Source organism: Dasypus novemcinctus, chromosome 24 (assembly GCF_030445035.2).
Source record: "Dasypus novemcinctus isolate mDasNov1 chromosome 24, mDasNov1.1.hap2, whole genome shotgun sequence".
Taxonomy (NCBI): domain Eukaryota; kingdom Metazoa; phylum Chordata; class Mammalia; order Cingulata; family Dasypodidae; genus Dasypus; species Dasypus novemcinctus.
In genome coordinates, this window is record NC_080696.1 from 31,410,037 (window position 1) to 31,430,757 (window position 20,721).

The 20,721-nt window shown below is 54.6% G+C and overlaps 1 protein-coding gene across 2 annotated transcripts in view; it reads left to right on the plus strand.

The window, feature by feature from the left end:
• Positions 1-20,721, plus strand: part of ANGPT4 (angiopoietin 4) — a 54,076-nt gene that overhangs the window by 30,438 nt on the left and 2,917 nt on the right. Inside the window, exons 4-9 of one of the 2 annotated variants that reach the window (XR_011647305.1) lie at positions 1,439-1,671; positions 4,664-4,779; positions 6,867-6,968; positions 8,246-8,412; positions 13,857-13,987; positions 14,789-17,243. Coding sequence is in view for 1 of the 2 variants with exons in the window: in XM_058286831.2 (XP_058142814.1) it covers positions 1,439-1,671; positions 4,664-4,779; positions 6,867-6,968; positions 8,246-8,412; positions 13,857-13,987; positions 14,789-14,949 (910 nt within the window). In the remaining variant the exon portion in view is untranslated. Of the gene's footprint in view, positions 1-1,438; positions 1,672-4,663; positions 4,780-6,866; positions 6,969-8,245; positions 8,413-13,856; positions 13,988-14,788; positions 20,474-20,721 lie in introns of those variants that run through there. The other variant, XM_058286831.2, reaches the window with a different exon arrangement.

The window sequence follows — 20,721 nt, forward strand, 5'->3', positions numbered from 1 at the left end:
AGAGTAAAACGTCTCCCTCCCGTCCCTATTCCTTATCCACGCACCCATCGGCATCCGAGGCAAGCACCGGTCCCAGCCTCTCATGAGTCCTTCCACTCATTCAGCCACCACTTATTTTTTTTAGCTATTACCATGTGCCAGGCACTATTTCACACACTGGGCATACAGAAGTGAACAAATAGCCATGTCCTCATGCAGAGGACATTCTCTAGCTGATATCCCAGGGTTTCTTAGGCATCTTTAAACACATATGTATGTATAAATGGGTATGCATATTCCATTTTTACCCCCTTTAAACCCAAATGTAACATACCACTCTTCTGATCCCTTTTTACTTTGAATTATTTTAGAAATGGTTCTACTAACTCTTCCCGAGGCACTTGCCCATTCTTTTCTCCAGCTGCATACCACTCTGCTGAGCAGTTGACCCAAAATTTACTTCCCCAGTCCCCAACTAATGGCTACTGCGGTAGTTTCCAGTCTTTTACTAATCCAACCAACTACATGATAAACATAGCATTTATATCCATCATTTCACACCTGTGTGAGTAAATCTATAAGAGAAAATGGCTAGATATGGGAAAGCTGTGTCAAAAGCACCTTTCCTTTTTAAGACTCTTCTTTTTTAATCCATGACCAAAAAAGCCTAATGCTTATTATATCATCAGACAACAGAGACCTGTATAAAATAAAAATGAAAGTCTGCGTTCCCTCCCCATCTCCATCTACCCACACCCACTCTGTGGACACCGCACTCAGCTGGTTTTCCTTCACATTCTCTGTAACACAGGGAGGGCCCCCCGTGACCCTCCGTGTGTCTTTCTGCCTTTTTCTACACATTTACCTATATCCCTCGACAGTTACATAAACGTCTGTACTCTTTCACTCTCTATTTATCTTCCCAGGCATGAGGTTAGACTAGAGGCATTGATGGGCCGGAACGTTTTACCCTGAGTCAGGGCCTCTTTCCAATTCCGGACGTATGCGCTCAGCCTCCTTCTTCATGGCTCAGAGCATTTTCAGCGAGGCCAAAGCAGAGCAGCCTCAGCCAGCCCAGCTGCTGCCAGTTTAGGCTGTTTCTACCTTCTCCTATCACAAGCAATCCCCCAGCCTACACCCTTGGCCATGATCCCTGGGGGGTATCGCCTAAAAGTGGGTTGCTGGGATAAAGGGGGTACATGGTTGGGATTTGGTAGCTGGACTGTCCCTGCCCTCCCTCTCGTCCCTCGACTGGACCCAAAGCCACTTCACTTTCCTTTCCCATCACTCTGTGCCACGTCCAGAGCTGCCCTCCAGTGGGCATGGACGGCGGAGCTGTGGGACCCTGCGCATGCCGCCCTAACGCTCTGAGCCCCAGCGGAGTCTCCTGGGGCTCAGGGGAAAGCGCGGCGGGATGGCGGCTTGATGGGGGCTCACGCCCATGCGCCCCACCCCGCAGCGCTCTGGAGACGCGGGTGCAGGCCCTGGAGACGCAGCAGCAGGCCGAGCTGGCTCACCTCCGCGGCGAGAAGGAGAGGCTGCGGCGCCTGCTGGGCCGCCAGAGCGGCGCCCTCGCGGGCCTGGAGCGCAGCCTGCGCGCCGCCAGCAGCAACTCCAGCCTCCTGCAGCGCCAGCAGCGCCAGCTGCTCGAGTCGGTGCAGCGCCTGGTGCGCGTCGTGGCCCAGGGCCCGGGTGAGCGAGCGGGGCGCGCCCCGGGTCTAAGGGTGGTGCTGGAGAGCGAGGCCCCGGTTACCTTCCCCATTCATCACCCCCCTCCTGTCTCAATCTCCTCATCTGTGAGCAGAAACAACATAAAGACTAATGGTGACTACAGTCCTGAGAAGAACCATGGCAGACTCTGTCCCCTGACTCTTCAGGTGGCCTTGGGTATGGCTGGGTCCTTCATCTGTTTAACGGAGGTGCTGGTACTAAGGACAACCCCAGCCCAGACTGACAAATTTGGGGCCCAGGATACACCCTCAAGTCCTTCTTGTCTAGACCTGTCCCTACCTTCCCCCCACCCCGGCCTCAGTTTCCCTCCCCATGTAAGGGGGAGGCTGGATGTTTTATTCCCCAAGGGCCCTCTCCCACCCTAATGGCCTCTCCTTAACCTGAGGGCCAAGCGGAGGTGAGGAGGCAGCCCTGGCCCTGGCTCTGAGAAGGGAAAGCAATGTCTGCACCTGCTCCCCAGAGCTCACTGATGCCTTCTGATGGGACCCACTTAGGGTGGCCAGCAAGCACTTATCAAGCGCCCACTGAACGCCAGACCCATTTCTGGGCACTGGAAACAGGACTGTCACTGTCTTGCAAAATGCGCCCCCCCCCCCCCCCCCCCCCCCGCCGGCATGTTGGTCTTGGAGGCCAGGAGAAGGAAAGGCACGCTTGTTGAGCGCCTGCTAGGTATTAGCTGTGTGCTCCGCTAGTAGCGATCCCCAAGTTTGCAGACCATGGAAGGCTATGCTAAGTGGAGGGGACCCTGACCTGAGGGCAATGAGGAGCCGTGGGAGGGTTTCCAACAGGGTGAGATTAGGTGCCAGGAATCTCACTCTCTCGCTCTGGAATGGAACTGAGAATGATGAGAGAGGAAGGATTCCTACTGCTGCAGGGGAAGGCTGGAAGACCTTGAAGGAACAAGGGAATCAGCAGTGATAGGACCCCAGGCACTGAGGCAGATGGGGACTTGGGGGCAGAGGATCCTACCGGGGCTCCAAGTCTGGCAGGTCTTGCTAGGTTGGGGTTTGAAGCCGGAGGAAGCCACAGGCAGAAAGGTGGTTGCCTTCCAAACCACAAGATGTGGAGTGACCCGAACCCTCACCCACTTGTGCAAAGCCCTGTCAGTGAGGCTGCCTAAACGAACCCCAGATGTGGGTTCTTAGGGCTCCGCCCTGGGCCTGCACCCCTCCCCACAGGCTCGCCAGTAACCCGGTCTCCACCTGGAGCCCGATGTCCACTCTCCAGGCTGAGAGGGAGGTGGTGTCAGGCACCTCAGCTTGGGCACCTTTTGCCCAAGCTCCCTGTATTCTTGCCCTGCTGTCACTAGGAAGGACACTAGGGAGTTCTGTTTCTCCCCCTTGTCAAGACAGAGAAACAGAAGGAGAGGGCCAGGCATGGGTTCGGACAGGGACATGGGAGGGAAAGACCTAAGCCATGCATGGTCTAGGAAGCAGCACTTGTTAACTGGACTGGGTGCCCAGCCTTACTCAGGGGTGGGGGCCCATAGGGAGGCTTGGAGTAGGAAGGCTTTGCAGTCAGATGGATCAGAGTTCAAGTCCTGGCTCCTTCACTTACTAGCACTGGGGTTTTGCACAAGTCATTTAACTTCTCAGAGCTTCAATTTTCCTTCTTCATAAAATGGGAATACTAACAGTACCAGTCTCACAGAATCCATTTGAAGATCAGATGGTTTCTTGCAGTGAAGTAGCTCAACATCATGTCTAGGGCCAAAGAGGGTTAAAGCTGGTACAAAATACCAGCCCAGAGGTTCAGAGGGGCCCAGCTATGCTGCATATCAGTGCCAGTCCATCCTTCCTCTTATGTTCCTCAAAATAATTCACGTGGCTCCAAAATCTCCCTGTCAGTCCCTGGCACCTAGGAAACACTACCATACATAGTAGGAGTTTCATTTTTATTGTTGTCGTTGTTGATGTTGACTAAGTGTGAAAACAACAGTAGACAGAGCCTTGGAAAGTGTGGCTGGAAATCTGAGACCACCTCCCAGCTCTGCTCTTGCCTTGCTACGAGAACTTGGGCCTCTCCCTGCTCACCTCTGGGCCAGCCCCTGTCCAAGCTTGGCTGGACTGTTACTCCCTATGGACCAAGGGGCGCTAGGAGGGGTGGACAGGTGGGGCAGTGGAGACCCCTGCCCAGGAAATGTTTTTGCATGGGCTGGGGGAGTTTGGGGGTCTCAGTTACCATTGGTGACATGAGAATAGCAGGTTCCTTCCTACGGGACCCTCGGCTCTGAGATTCAGGATCCACCCTTCAGGTGTAAGGACAAAACAGGAAGTCCTGCACCCCCAGTAGCCTCCTAGGTCCTCACTGGTGTTGGTGTCTGTCCATCTGGAGCCTTAACCATATCCTTGGGTACTTGCCCACCCAGAGAGATTGGATTTTGGTGGAATCACAGCCCAAACCCCTAACTGAATCCCACTTAAGGATCCCGACAGGAAATTTTAAACCCCAGTGACTCTCTCCCAGAAGACCCTAGCTGCCTCCTCTCTGGGCCACCTGCTTTGGGTCTCATCCCTGCCAGCCCCTGCTCCATACTCTGGCTGGCGTGAACTTCCTTACACAGAAGGTCCTCTGTCTGATGTTCAAGGCTGACCTGGCCCCTGCTGAACTCTCGGCCTTTCTCCTTTCCAGTTCATGGAACAGCCAGAGCTCTCTCTGGCCACAGCTACTCCCCACTCCCACCCTGGCCTCAGCCTCAGTTTCTCTCCTTGCACCCTGTTTTCTGCACACACCAGGGCCTCTCCCACCTTGGCGCCTGTGCTTATGCTGTTCCCCTGCCTGGAACACCCTCCTCTTCTCCAAATGGCACACCTGCTCCTCACCCAAGTCACAGCCCAGGGGCAGGAAGCCCCCAGGTCTGCTTCATCCCCAGCACAGAGGCAGGAGCGTCGGCCTGGCCCCTTCCCTTTCTTCCTACCCCTCTCCAACTGCCTTTTGCTTTGTCCCATTGCAGCCTCTGTGAAGGCAGCTGAGCAGGTGTTTCAGGACTGCGCGGAGATTCAGCGCTTCGGGGCCAATGTCAGCGGCATCTACACCATCCACGTGGCCAACGTGACAGAACCCAGGAAGGTCAGGGGGCTCCTGGGCACCTGAGGCTATGGGGGGTGCTTAGCCAAAGGCCTCCTACACAGAACCCCCCCCCTCCCATCAGCTTCAGGCCTTGCCCAACACCTGAATACCAGAGAAAGTGGGGGCGGCCCCTGCTCCTGAGCCCCCACCCAGTCAGAAGTCAGATGGTGGGCTCTAGCAGAAGTCCCAGAGTTGGAAGTACATCTTTGCTTCTCCAGAGATACGTTCAGATGGAATAGCAAGAAACAGTTCTGTGGTGGTTAAGGTGATGCTAGCTGAAGTAACAAATAAACCGTGGAATTCCAGGAGCTTGAAACAAAGCAGTTTATTTCTAGTTCACGTATAGTCCAGTTGAAGGTGGGAGTGAAGGGTCTGCTCCACTTGGGAAACCATGGACCGGGGCCGAGAGAAGCCCAGCCGTCTTCAGTGAGTAACTCCCAAGTTGCCCAGAGCTTGGAGGTCTGCTGCTCAGATGGGGCGTGGGGAGGGGAAACAGAGGCTCAGGAGAGAAGCTCTGTGGTCCAGGCCTAGACACAGAAGAGTGGGGAGCACAACTAGCCAGTCCTCCCCTTCCTAAATCCCTTCTCAATTTCCTTCCAACCCTTCTGATTATATCAAGAAAGGCACGGTTTGTTTATAGATTGTCTTTAACACACATTTCCTTCTCACACACATGGTGTTTCAAAATACATTTTTACTTAAGTATTTTAAGTGAAAATATAGGACACCATTTTTAAAAGCAAATGTGCTGTTCTGTAAAGTCACCAACGGTGGAATCGAGGAAGGTGTGAATGAATGAAATGTGGGGAAAACTGAGAGAGAGTTGAGCTGTCCTAGGAGGCAGGAGACCTGGACTCAAGCCTCAGTTTTGCTTTTGACTCGCTATGGGGTCTAGAGCCAGGTCCTTCCCATCTCTGGGCCTTGGTTTCCCTTTCTGCATCCTCTACTACTGACACAGGAGATGCCACTCACCTTCTTCCACAGTGGGCTCTTCCCATCCCAGAGCTCTGCTCCTGCTATTCCCTCCACGGGAAATGCCATCCCCATTCGTCTCTACCTGGTGGACATATCATCATCCAAGGTCCTGTTCCAATGTCACCTTCTCCAGGGAGACTTCCAGGATTGCTCAATTACCCCTTTTAGGGAGATCTCCCTGTAACTACCCAAATGTTGATGATCATAATCTGCCTGCCCTATCGTAGCCCCCTCCAGACTGAGCCAGGCCCAGGGGTTGATTCCTTGATTCCATAATTGGGAAATTATGGAATCAAAGATTCCTTGATTCCTCTGATTGATATAGTACAAGGCCAGGCACTACATTTGTGCTCATTGAACATGTACGAAGCCAGCCTGAAAACAATGTGTGAACTAAAATTAGGCTGAAAGAATTTTTGCTTTATCTACTGCCTTGAAAAGAGTGTGACACATAGTCGGTGCTCAGAAAATATCTGTCCATTGAATGAGAGAAGCAATAACATTTCCTGAGTCTACACTGTGTGCTTAGCACTTTACACCCAGCAATGTTTAATCCTTACAGTAACTGTGCAATAATAGCAGGCAAAGGCCCCCATGTACTGCCTTGAAAAGAGTGTGACACAGAGTAGGTGCTCAGAAAATATCTGTCCATTGAGTGAGAGAAGTAATAACATTTCCTGAGTCTACACTGTGTGCTAAGCACTTTACACCCAGCAATGTTTAATCCTTACAGCAACTGTGCAATAATAGCAAACAAAAACCCCCATGTACTGAGCACCTAATATGTGCCAGCCTCTATTCTAATTACTTTGCATGACTCACCTCAATTTAATCCTCACAAGAAACCCAGTTTGCAGATGAGAAACTGAGGCACAAAGAGGTTAAGACATTAACAACCCTGTTTTACAAATGAGGAGAGGAAGATTCTGAAAAATGGTGACAGTGGGTGGAGAATTTAAACTCGCATCTCTTAGATGTCTTTGACCACCAGGCTCACTGTTACTCAGTAAGGCTCTGTCAACCAGTCTCTTGGGCCGGCACAGACCTGGCTGCTGGCTGCCAGCTGCCTCCAAGGGCTTCTAACTACCCACCCACCCACCCTTTCCTTCCAGGTGTTCTGTGATATGGAGGCCAGTGGAGGCGGGTGGACCCTCATCCAGCGCCGTGAGAACGGCAGTGTGAATTTCCAGCGGAACTGGAAAGATTACAAACAGGTAACACTGCTGCCCTGGGAGGGACTTCTCAGCCCTGAGCCCTGGGGTGGGTTGGGGGTGAGGGTATGGGCAGGGAACTGGTTTGCCCTTAGCCCCTCCCAGAAATAACCAGCCCACCTAAAGCCCGCCATCCTCAAACATGCTTGCCCAGTGGATGTCCACTTCTAGGAACTCCGTCACCTGAAACTGAGCCCTCTTTGTGAAATGAATTTCCTTGTCTTTGCACAAATTTGCAGAAGAGATTCTTTAATGTGGAATTGCTGGCTCAAATACCATGTGCAGTTTTGGAAGTTGAGAAATAGTGTCCTTTTGCCTTCCCATATTTTAAATTAAATTTTGCTCCGAGGATTTTTGGCAAGCTGCCTTAAAAGCCTTTAAAGTTTTCAAAAGCAAAAGAAATAGAAAAAGATACCCAAAAGGAAATACAGCCATATTATGGCTGTACTGCTTGCTCTTTGCTTGCTACTTAAAAATAAATACCAAAATTAAGCTGTGAGTGTTCTTGAATAAGTTGGGTTTAAGCAGCCATTTAAATGGCAAAAAGAAACAGTGTGCCCAGATGCAGAAATACACAAGAATCCTGAATGTTGGTCCGTCAGAGGTAGGGCACGACTTAAGGTGGGGAGTGGGGCTTCGGTGTGGCTCTGTCCTTGGTGCTGAATTATTCTGGCCAAGGGCAAAGGTTTCTCATCACGCTGAGACACTGGTAGCTCCTCCTGACACAACACTCTGAACTTTCCACTTCTTTGTTGCTGGAAATTTTGCAATGACTGCCCTCTCACTGAACAAATTCTGCTTTACCATTTATATAGCTGATTGAAATTTATTTATTTAGTAATTTATTGAGGTTGAACATAGATGCAGTTAAGGGCACAAGTCTTAAGCGTAGGCTCAGTGAAGTTTTACTTCTGTTTTCACTCACATGACCACCACCTATATCTAGAGATATTCGATACTTCCAGCACCCCAGAAGCCCCCCTTGTGCCTCCTCCAAGTCTATACTCCCCCAAAGGTAGTTGTTATTCTGACTTCTGTCACCATAGATTAGTTTTGCCTGTTTTTGAACTTTATGGAAATGTGAGTTCAATTATTTTTAACACCTTTTTTATATTTACAAAAGTCTTAGTCTTTTCCCTGCAGGAGGTGGGGGTCTGCCACCCCCCAGGCCCATGCACACTGAACTGTGACTTCAGAGCCTGGCCCAGCCCAGCTCCCCAGGCAAGGGCACAGGCTCCCACCCCACCACATAGCCCACCCCCTTCCTCCCCTCCCTGCAGGGCTTCGGTGACCCAGCCGGAGAGCACTGGCTGGGCAATGAGGTGGTGCACCAGCTCACCAGCCGTGTGGCCTACTCTCTGCGCGTGGAGCTGCAAGACTGGGACGGCAACGAGGCCTACGCCCAGTATGAGCATTTCCAACTGGGCGGCGAGGGGCAGCTGTACAGGTGGGCTCGGGGCCCAGGCCAGAGAAGGCTGCAGGCGGGTTGGCGAGCAAGCTGGCCTGCAGGTTGGCAGGCAGGCTGAGGTCCCCAGGCTAGTGGCTACCGAGTCTGTACCAAGGGTCAGTCCCTGGGCGTCTCCTCTTCCTACCATCTGTTCCCCGTTTGGGCACACGTCATGGGCTCTGGAGGCGGCTGGTTAGCACTCAGCACATCCCGGTCCCTGGGTGGGGCGGAGAGAATGTGGCTGACGCCACCATCCCAGGAGCAGGAAAGGGCCTTCCAAGGCCAGGCACCCCGACTCAGTCATTTTATAGAGGCCAGGAGTGGGGAGGTAACTTGCCCAGCCTGTACACACTGGGGTGAGGCAGAGAGGCCCGTGGGCTGGGAATCCAGAGACCTGGGCTCATCCTAGCTCTGCCCTGGATGCTTTGTGATCTTGGGCAAGTCAAGGTTCTAGCTCTTCTGCACCCCTGCTTCTTCAATGGCAGGATGGGCTTAAACGTGAGGATATTGTACGATCATCAACGTTTCCCAAACCCTCCTCACCCTGGTTCTTGGTGTGCTTAGGGAAAGGAATGAGCTTTTTTTTAAGATTTTTAAAAATTTCTCTCCCCTTCCCCGCCCCCCCCACCCCCATTGTCTGTTCTCTGTGTCCATTTGCTGCATGTTCTCTATGTCCACCTACATTATTATCAGCGGCACCAGGAATCTGTGTCTCTTTTGGTTGCATCATCTTGCTGCAGCAGCTCTCTGTGTGTGCAGCGTCACTCCTGGGCAGGCTGCACTTTTTTCACACAGGGAGGCTCTCCTTGCAGGGCACACTCCTTGCTCATGGGGCTCCCCTGTGTGGTACAGCACTCCTTGCACACATCAGCACTGTGCGTGGGCCAGCTCATCACATGGGTCAGGAAGCCCTGGGTTTGAACCCTGGACCTCCCATATGGTAGGTGGGCACTCTATCAGTTGAACCAAATCTGCTTCCCAGGAATGAGCATTTGTTGAGCATCTACTATGATCCCGTCCCATTATTCCATTTAATCCTCCCAACACTTTGAAGTAGGCATAATAATGTGAAAACTGAGGCTCCAGAGCTTAAGTCACATGTTCAAAGTTACCAGTTAAGCAGAGTCTGGATGTGAGCTCAGGTCTCCCTCCTCCCAGAACCCGTGGTGTTTCTACTCATGATGTTGCCTGTCTGAGAAACTCAAGGATCTTGAAGTTAAGTCTGGGTCCGGGTTGTCTTTGAACCAGGACAGAATTGAATTCATAGACTCACATTTACGGGCCTACAAAGGATCTTACATTTCATTTGGTTCTTTGTATGATGCTAGAATCTCCTCCGCAGCTGGAGGGATCATCCAGCCTTGTTGGCCTCCACTGTTGGGACAGTCACTTCCTCCCAAGGAATCTGTCCTCCTGCATTCTACACCAAATTCCCTCTTTGGAGGCTTCTCCATGACGTGCCCCCACCCCTTCCCTTCTTATTATCTACTCATCAAGGGATGTCAGTAATGATCTGTCATCCCTCCTTTAGGGACCACCCCCATCTGATAATACCCTCCTCAGACTGCAAGGTCCAGATCTGAATAAAGGACCCCGGATCTGAGCCAGGCAGGGCTGAACAGGCTGCTCCTCTTCTCACACCAACGAGCGCTGACTCCCGTTTGAGCCACTGACCACCACAGCTGGCTTTACAGCCCGTCTTCATTCTTTTTCTCCCTGAGTGACCCCAGACAAGTCCCGCCACCTTCTCTTCTGTAAGAATGGGTGTCCCAGATGGGCCTGCCTCCTTCAGAGCGTTGCGAGGCTTGGATGAGGCACGGCCCCTAAAGCATTAACACAGTGCCTGGCACAGAGGAAACGCTCAGCAAATACCATCATAGCTGCCCTCCCCGAGGCAGCGCTCACAGCCTTGGCTGGCCCGCTCGGTGTGAGTGGGAGCCAGGCACATTTTGCTCACTGCTGTTCCCATCCCCATGCTTTGTACATGATGAGCGGATAAGAGGAAGCTGGGGTGCCTCCTGAGTCTTTCCTACACGCGTAGCAGTTAAAGCCTCGTCTCCCTGATCCAGTTCTTGGACAGCAACTTCCATGTCCCCAAGCCTGTCATTTTTTCTTGTACAAGTATCTCATTGCACTAAAGAACACAGGTCCTGGAGACAGGCAGCCTCGTGACCTTAAGCATGTTACTTAGCATCTCTGAGCCTCAGTTTCCTCATCTGTAAAATGGAGTGTCTCTCATAATTGAGATAATCTGTGGTAAGGCACTTAACATATAGTAAGTGTTAAATGTTGGAGATATACAAATATATATTTAAAGACAGAAATATAATCTTTCTGCATCTATATATGTATTTTTTTTAATCTACGTCCATTTAGGCAAACAATTACACAGGTGTTAAGTGCAGAACTTCTTGCCACGCTGCCATGCACGAATGTGACGTGCTGCCTTTGGCTTTTTGTCTGAGCCAGGGAGTGCTCCCTGCCCGTGCCTTTGGACAATTATGCCCAGGTCTCAGAGGGCTCACATTTGCTTGACTCTCCCCAGAGCCCTAAGTAATAATAACGGCCCAGCACTTGTCCGGGGCCAAGCGTGGAATGGTGCTGGGCATTTAGGGAAGAATCCAAGCCAGGCCTCACCCCCTGAATGTGTTCACAGTCCAGTGTGGTGTGTGTGTCTGGGGTGGGCATGGCCACAGACCCCTCAGTGAGAGAGTAGGTCCTTAGGGGGAAAGCACAGGGGTATGGGAGCCATAGGAGATGATTGTACAGTCAGAGAGGGCTCCCTGGAAGAGGTGATGCCTGCAATAGGTAGGCATTCTCCAGGCAAAGAGAGGATAGGAAGGGCATCCCAGACAGAGGCCATGTTCAGAGAGAAAAGACAGAAAGAGTTGACATCCAGCTGGGCCACGGATATTCCAAACCTAAGCAAGGCCCAAAAGGATGGCTGGTCCCAGAAGGATCAGGCTTTCCCCTGATTTAGAAAAAGCTGGGGAGGCTGGAAATTGCCAGAGGAGGGCCAGAGGGAGAGGGAGAGAACAGATGCTGACCTCTGAGCCCCCACCTCCCAGCTCAGTAGCCGGGGAGGGGACCAGGGCTGGGAGGGGCTCCCTTATTTGTCCGACACAGTCCTGGGAGCCCCTGGAGCCTGGCTGGGGCGTGTGCAGAAGGCTGCAGAGGAAGGCTGCGGAGGAAGGCTGCAGGGGTGGGGCAGGACGAGGCACAGACAAGGCACAGGCACACACGGACACCAGCACATGCATCCCAGAGGTGCCCACACACCCAGACCCGATCACAAGTGCAAGACACACACAGCTACACAGGGACACACACAGGTACAAGTGCACACATGGTGGGGCATACCACACCCCAGGGTACTCGCATGGCCTGCAGAGCGCACAGACATGCACAGTGCCCAGCTACACAAACACACACCTGGCACACACACACCCAGACATGTGTGCAAATGTGCCTCACAGAAGCCCTCACAGGTAAACACACACACACTCAAACACACAATTCTAGGCACAAAGATTCCAGAGGATGCTATTGGACCCACAGCATAGAGTCCAGCACAGACTCAGTACAAACCCACACAAACATGCACAGGTGCAAGGAGAAACACCCAAATATAACTACACACAGACCCATGCACAGATCCACAGACATGTGGGAAATGCACCTTGTATGTCTAACTCAGGGATCCCCAAGAGACTCATGCCTCTGGGTGTCCTCAGGTCTGAGCGCTAAACGCATCTAAAGGGCATCTGAAGGTCAAGGTGGGGTTTCCTGGTCAATGACTAGGAGGTGCCCAGAGAGCACAGATCTCCAATTTGGCTCCAAGAGGAGAGGGAAAGAGATGCAGAGCCTGAGACCTGGGGAGACAAGAGGTGCCTGAGCTGCGGTAGTGACCCCACGAGGACAGTCAGCTTTGTCCAGCCCTGATTCCACACATCCCAGGACTGAATCTGACTCCAAACCTTAGCCTGAGCCCCGAGCCTGGCCTTGAATTGACTTCAGCTGAGTCCCCTTGAGGGGAGCCCCCAAAGAGAAGCCGGGGCCACTTAGGTGGGAGGGCCGGCCTCCCCATCCCCACCCCAGGAAGCCCCTGGCCAGGTGTGCCCTAGTGCAAGGGGTTTCGCAACACAATCACGGGAGCCCAGAGCAGTGCGTTTAAGGCACGGTCAGGGCATCACAGCTGGGCCAGGCCGCTCGGACACTGAAGGCCATGCTCTGCCCCATCAAGCAGAGCCCCGGAGGCTGTGGGTGGGAGGTGGAGGGGTTGAGCCGGGCCACACCCCTGCCCCCCATTCTCTCTGGATCCTGCTGGGAGGCACCTCCAAGGCCCTGTGCTGGGGAAACCAGAGCTGCCCTGGCCTCATCTGGTGACTGCTAGCCTCCACCCAGCAGGAACGTCTTCCCCGCCCCAAACAGGCCAGCTCCCTGCCTTAGCTGCTGGTACAGCTGCTCCCCTCCTGCAAGCTCCCAACGCTGCCCCCAGCCATACGCAGTGGAAGCCTGTGCCAGCCCTGTGCACAGGGACGGGACACAGGGACGGGAACAACCAGCACAAGTTGTGCTGAGTGCTTCGTCATGTGGGGGCCCCCTCTGCCCACTTAACACACTGAAGTCATCGAATCACAACAGCCACACGAGGTCACCGCTGTTAATATTACGAGGCGGCACAGCTAGTGAGGGCAGAGCTGGAATGTGAATCCTGGCGTTCTGTCCCCAAGCTCATGGTCTTAGTCACAGCACAGGCCTGGACATGTCACCAGGGCCTCACAGCCGGGCTGAGGTTAGAAGCCTCCGCTGCTGGCTGCAGATGTCGGAGTGGCAGGCTGGGGTTTCCCAGGGACACAGATCCAGGTGGGCTGGCCTGGTCAGGGAAGGCTTCCTGGAGGCAGTGGGTGGATGTGGGGAGGTGCAACAGGGCTGGGCCTTGCAGAAGGATCAGTTGGGGAACAGGCTCCCAAGTCAGGCCACACTGGGGTTGGAAACTGGTTCTGACTCTCATTCATTCAGAGACCTTGGGCAGGTTCCTTTGACTGTTGGAGTCTCGGTTTTCTCATCCTAAAGCAGAATAATAGAATGTCACAAGGACTAAATGAGAATGAGTTAACCCACTCGAAGCACTTTGAACCGTGCCTGGCCTGTAGTGGTCACTCAAAAACTGTTAGCCCAGGTCCTTGTCGTGATCATGCTCATTCTCACTCCTCTCAAAAGCTCAGGATCAGTGAGACAAGAAGGCCAGGAAGCGAGTGGCAGGGAAGGTGGCCAGGCAAGGAAACTGCCCAAGAATCCCAGGCTGCTGCTCCCCTGCCCAGAGCCCCTGGGGTGAGACTCAGCCTGGGATAAAGCCTGGGAGGACCCTGCATCCACACCTGGGGCCCAGCCCCCTCCTGACTCCGGCCTCTCTCCCCTCACCACCTCCGGGTGGCCTCCAGGCTTTCCCTGAGCGGGTACAGCGGCTCAGCAGGGCGGCAGAGCAGCCTGGTGCTGCAGGGCACCAACTTCAGCACCCGCGACGCCGACAACGACAACTGCCTCTGCAAGTGCGCCCAGATGCTGTCCGGAGGTGGGTGCGAGGCCGGGCGGAGCTTCACCCATCCACTGGCTCACCTGGCTGGGCCCCACCCATGCCTTCCCTCACCAGGGCCGTGAGGTCGCCTCCAGGCTGCACCAGCTCCTGATCCTGGCACCACCTCAGAGAACAAGCCCTAGGGGGCCCCATTCCCGATCGGCCCGTCCCCGGGTCTGGGAAGCTCCTGTTCCCCAAAGCAGGATGAAAGAGATCTGGGCAGGGAGGGGCAGAGAGGAGCCCCCACCAGCTCTCGCCCAGGCGGTGTCCTGGGCCAGGGGTAGGGGGTGGGAGTGGGGGGTGGTGGGGGGTGGGCACGCCCTGGAGACAGAGTGGGAGGGCCAGAGGGAGACGGACAGGGATGCCAAGACTGACAGGCAGACACAGAGAGGTGAAGACTAAGTCCACAGGGAGAGACAGAAATGGACCCTCGTGGGAGAAGAGACCCAGACAGGGACAGTGACCATCAGACAGACACAGAGAGGAACCTGGTGTGTGAGGCTCAGAGTGACAAAGACCTCGGAAACCAACAGAGAGGGAGAGGGCAAGCGAGAGGGCGGCTGAGTGAGGAAGGGGAAGACACGGGACAGCACGGGAGGAGGACAGAGGCCAGCGGGTGGGAAGAAGGCGCGGTGCTGTCCTCCGGCCCCCACCTCCTCCCCTATGCCCACTCCAGCTCCCGCTCCCTCCCCCACCAGTGGCTTTCCAGAGACGACAGCCCTGGCTGGTCTCTGTTTCCTTTGGGGTGACTGGCTGGGCCCCGCCTCCCCAAAGCCTCTCCCGTCCTCCTCCCACCAGGGTGGTGGTTCGACGCCTGCGGCCTCTCCAACCTCAATGGCATCTACTACCCGGCTCGCCACCACGCGCGCAAGCTCAACGGCATCCGCTGGCACTACTTCCAGGGCCCCAGCTACTCGCTGCGCGCCACCCGCATGATGGTGCGGCCCGCGGGTGTCTAGCAAGCAGCCGCGCCCGGAGCCGGCCCTGCAGAGAGCGAGCCGACTCGGTCAGCCTGGACCGCCTGGACCACAGCGCGGGACACAGTGCCAGGGGCTTGTCCTCGATACCCTGGCCTCCTGAGCCAGCCCCCGTGCCCAGAAGTCCAAAGCAGTCACCTGCTCCCCTCCAGTTGTGAGATGGTGGGCGTGTGGGGTCCCGCCTCGGCGCTATCCCTCCCCCCTCCTCCCCCCTGCTCCTCCAGGGACCTCTGCCAGCTTGAAGGTCACACTACCCTCGATGAGCTGAGAAGACTGAACTTGGTTCCTCAAAGGAATCCAGAACCAAGGGTGGAATTCCAGGCAGGCAGGAAAGTGCTTGCAGGCGGCCGTGCAGAGGGAGGCCTGGGTTCTGTCCCTGGGGCTGGCGGGGAGGTGTCTCCTGTCCCAAGTCTGAAGTGCGCTTTCCCGGCCTTGCAATGTCTGAGCTTTCCTTTCAAGGCTGAACGGGCTGCATCCACCCTCTAATGGGAATGAGGATCCCCCAACGCCCTCTGCCCCCAGGCCTCAGTGTCTGGAGCTCACACCAGACCTCTCAGGAGATCTAGGAGGGCTCCCTCCATCATGGCATGTCCCTGCTTAGTGGGTAACCAGAGCTACCCACTAAAAGTACCTGTGGTCAAGTGACAGAGGAAAACACCAGGTTAAGGCAAAATAGTTTTAGCTGCAGAACTTATCAGAGCCTTTAATGTGGTCATGTGCATTGTAACTGCCCAGGAAGGGGCTAGAGTGGACAGTTTCCCCAGATTGACTTATTTGGAAACAGGCACTGTTTGTACCAGAACATCTCTCCGGGCTGTGGAAGCCCTCAGGAAAAAAGCTGGTCATCTGTCCAGAGAAGGAGCCCCAGGGCCCCTGCCCCACCCTAAGCTATACTCCCCCTTTCTGGCTACAAAGGCCACAGCCTCAGACAGCCCCCACCCACAGCAGAAGGACCCCCTGGGTCAGAACAGACACACCACCCCTCAAGCAGGGCCTGGGGCTGAGTGTCCCGAGGACTTACGGGCTGACGTCTTTCAAGGCTCCCAGGGAGCCGGGTCTGCCTGTGCGGCTGCCCGAGCGCTCCCAGAAACCCCAGCATGCCCAGGCTCCAGCACGGCGACTTCTGTCCACTCTGCCTTGGGCAGGACACCGATCCTGGGGCCCAGATCTTTCCTGCCTCCAAGCCAGAATCCCTGAACCCCAACTCCCTCCCGCTGCTGCATCGGGGGCGCAGAGGGGAGGAGGCTGGGCCTTTGCCTGAGTCTGAGACCCCAGGGACCCCTCATGAGCTTCTTTGAGACGCCAGAGTCAGAGAGGGGCCACAGCCCCTCTGCCGCCCCCACACCCCCGTCACTACTTCCCACCCCTCAGCCCCTGTGGGCCACCGCAGCCCTGGGATCATTGGCCAATGCCCAGCCCAGCTGGGTCCCAACGCGCCCTCCCGCCAGAGGGTGCCCCTGCCTTCAGAGCACCTTCTCCTGGGGGAAGCTGGGGCAGCACACTTGGACACCTGCATCCCACCTGGGTTTCCCACCGTCCGAATCCCACTCTCAGCCAAGCCCCAGAGTAAAGCCAGCACAGAGTTTGATCTCCAAGGTGACAGCACATCCCAAGACCCAAAGGGCGTGGCTGCTAATGGCAGGGGGGGCCGTGTTTAGGGGCAGGTTGCTGCCCTGAAGCTCAAATGACCTTTCAGAGCATTTGTCCAAAAGACCTTTATTTAGCGTCTGCTGCGTGCAAAGCGGTGCCGTGAGCAAGGCTGTGGGGTCAGACAACAAGCTCCAGCTCTGGGTCTTTCGCACAGTGGTTCAAGGCCTCAGCTGTTTTGTCAGTTGTCAAAGCCTCAATTGTCCCATCTGTAAAATGGAGATAATAATGCCCCCACACACACTCGCTGGGCTGTGGCAAGAGGACATGAGACGCTGTGTGTAAACTTCTCAACAGAGCCTGACATGGAGCAGGTGCCTCATAAATGGTAGTTCCCAAAGAGGTGAATGGGGTGAGGACAGCAACACCCCAGCATATGCCACCCCCCCATCTGTACCCGGCTGAGGAACATGCAATTTATTTTTGTACTGCAGAACTTAGAGGCTGGCTATGTGCTGGGGATGAAGACAAGGCCAGGAGCCCCAGGGCTCCCCAAATCCTGTCTGTGCTTCCTGGACCCAGTTTCCTAAAAAAATCCAAGGAGCTGATGTGGGTTCCTTTCAGGCATCTACTTTAAATAATCATCCTTCCTTCTTACCTTCCTTCTTCCTCCACTCCAGAATTCCTGGGTGCAAGGGACAGAAAGCCCATCCTAGAGAACGGATTGACTCACATAGCCAAGCAGTCGGGTGGGATTCAGGTGCGGTTAGATCCAGAGGCTCAAATGATGTCCCTACTCACCACTCGGCCCTGCTTCCCACCAGACTGACTTCATTCTCAGTCAGACTCTCCCCTGACAAGATGGCTCCAGAGGCCCCGGGGGCACGTCCTCCAGCTCAGCATTCCGAAAAGCAAGAGCTCCTCTCTTCCCGTGGTTCCGTCAAAATCGGGAGTCTCCCCAGCCAGGATTGGTCCCCTGCTCACCCTGGGGCTTGCCATTGGGATTCCCACTGACCAGGCCTGAGTCACATGATCATCCCTGGAACCAGAAGGTGGGGACAGTCTAACCTAAATCCTGTGACCTGGCAGAGAGGAAACCGAGGCACCATCTTCAGGAGGTGGGGATGCTGGGCAGGCAAGAGTGAATGTTCACTTTTCCTCCTTCCTGCTCTCTGGCTCCCATTTCTCTTCTCCTCCAGCCTTCCTGCCCCCCAGGCCTGGCCCCAGGCTCCAGCTCACCCCAAGTTTGCCTCCAACCATCAAGGACACAGCTGTGTCCTGTCTGGAGATGCCGAGTCTGCAATCCTGGTCCCCACCCCCTGGAGCAGAGCCCCTAGCCCTCTCTGACCCTCAGTTTTCCCAATTGTGCAGTAAGGAGGGAGCACCTGCCGACCTCTAAAGCCCTTCTGACAGTGACACTGACTCATGATGGCTGCAGACGAGACAAGGTCAAGAGACCCGGGCAGTAGCAGGACCTGGTTGGTTTATGGCTGGGGTGGCCATGGGCCCACCTTGGAGCTTTCAGCACTGGCTTCTGGGGTACCCGCACCTGCAGGTTCCTGTGCAGGATCCTGGCATCTCCCTGCATCAGACTAGCCTTCTCCCTATTCTAGTGATGAGGCTCAGAGAGGCAAAGGGCCTCAACCAAGCTGGACACAGCGAGCCACCGCCTCCAGTGCACCTGCAGGTGTAGGCTGCTTCCCCCACCCAAAGCGCCTTTGACACATTTTGGCCCTAGCACAAAAATGCTGGAGTTGTGGCCCCTCTGCCTATATCCAGGGACTGAAGGAACTTTCTGGAAAGGTCTCCAAGACCAGTCTGTCCTTCCCCCTGGTGCCTAGTAGGTCCAGATGGAGCCAGATAGACAGAATGCGTTGTTTCTGGGACCCCTGCACAGAAGCAAAATGTTCCAGGCAAAGGCAATTTCCACCCTAGGGGAGCGAGCTCGCCGTGCACAGTCCAGAGACAGGCAGCCAGGGGTGAGGTGGACGGTAGCCCCCTCCAGGGGAGGGGGGCTAGCATCAGGATCGCCTATCAGGTGTAGCTGTTAGAACTTGACCCCTTGTCCCAGGTTTTCCTCCCCTCTGAGTGGGCCTTCCCCTCCCTCATCAAAGACGCCTCAGGAGCTACCATCGTTGCCTTGGTGACGCCAGCATCACCATCAGCATCTTACGATGGAGCAGCCTTTGGGAGAACGGAGTCTGCCACGTGCAGCATAGACTGGCTGTTTCTTGCAGTGGACTGATATGGGATGTGCAGCTGAGTTTCGCGTGTATCTCCAGGGCAGGAAGGACCAGCCTCTGGCACATCCTGTTCTGCCCTGTGGGGCCTCCCTGCGCTTCCCTTTCCTTGAATGGGAAGACTGGACTCTGGTTCCTGGGAAGGGACAAGGGCTCAGTGCGACAGTGGCCCTCCAGGCCTGGCACATCAGCACGCGCATCCAGTCGCTCATACGTGCATTCATGCGCTTAGCAAGTAGGTCTTGAGCGCCTGCCTGTGTAGTAAACAAGACACACGTCCACATTCTTCTTGTACCCCAGAGCTTGACAGGCTAGAGGGAGAGACTGGCAAAAATCAAATTAATTAAAAGATTGCACATAAAGAAAATTAATAGGATGCAGAGAGGAGAAAATTATAAAGGGTCCAGCTTAGACAGGGTGATCAGGAACGGCTTTTCTGAAGACATGATATTTAAATTGAGGCCTAAAAGTGAGAAAGAAGAAGCCAACCAAGTGAAAAGCCAGGGGAAGAGTGGACCTGGTCCAGGAACAGTAAGTGCAAAGGCCCTGAGGTGGACACAAGCTTGGCTCATTTGAGGAATTACAAGAAAGCCAGTGTGGCCTGGAGCACAGTGATGGGGGCGGGTACCTCCCCTCCAATCTCCAAGCACCTGCTTCAGAGATCAACCCCCATCCCACCCAACACCTGCCAAGGACTAGGGAAGGGGACACATAGATCCAGCCCTTGCCCTGCCTGACTGACTATGGAGCAGGAGCAAAGTCCTGCCCCCTCTAGGCCTCAGTTTCTCTACCTGTAAAATGTAGAAGTGGAATCATTCCATCTGGCAGGCAGCTCTGTTGTATTCCACTGGGGCTTTCCTCTCTGGGACCAGGGCAGCTGGAAAATGACATTTTCCAGCTGGCAAGAAGGGAAAGAGGAGAGTGGCACTCCCTGCTCCTTCTGGCTTACAATCATGTCACTTCCCCTGCTGCCTGGAGCCCTCAGTGGCTCCCCAGTGCCCTCAGGAAAAGCCCAACCTTTATCAGCTAGCTCAGTCCTCCTCAGGCGTGGCCTCTGCTCCAGGTTCCTAGCCTGGGCTTTAGACCTGAAGTGTTCCTCCTGAAGATGGTCAGGGGGCCATCAGGTCTCTCCAAAGAACTGGCCATTTCCACTGGGCCTTTTTATCTCCTGTGGCCCCAAACACAGGGCCCAGGACACAGCGTCTGTTCATTGTAATTCATCTTTCAGTCCTCCGGTTCTCTGGAGAGTGAGATCCAAGTCCCACTTCTGCCCCTTACAGGCTGTGTGGCTTTGTGCAAATGTCCTCACCTTTCTGAGCTTCAGTAAGGTCATCAATAGAAGTGATAACAATATAGCCTCGAAAATCCCTGCAAGGCATTCGTAATTTGCCAGGTATCCACAGTGGGACCTGCTAGTACTGAACTCTCAGTAAATGTTATCTCTGCGCCAGGCATCCCAGGAAGCACTCTTCTCGGAATATCTGTGGAAGTCCCATAACAACGCTGCAGGGCAGTGGCTGCCTCCTTTACAACTGGGGAAACTAAGACCCAGGGAGGTGAAGTCACTGGGCCAAGGTCACACCAAGAGGGATTACAAAGGTGGCTCCAGAGTATGCTAAAGCTCGCTCTTATGCTGTCTCATGACCATGGTTAAAGAAAAATAAATATACATATATACATATACGTGTATATATATATATAAAAGCATTTGCTGCGTTCAAGTTGGCCAGGACACTCACACATGAAGATCAAGGCTTTCTCCTACGTCGGGCGCCCAAGGCCCCGCCTGCCCAGCCCCTGGACTCCTGCCTCTCCCCTTCCAGGCCTCTCTGATGCTTGTCCTTGGGTCAGGCTCTGGCCTCTGCAGGGCTCTGCCTGGGCCCTTTTCCTCTCCACCTCACTCCTTGTCCTTCAAGGAAGCCTCCCC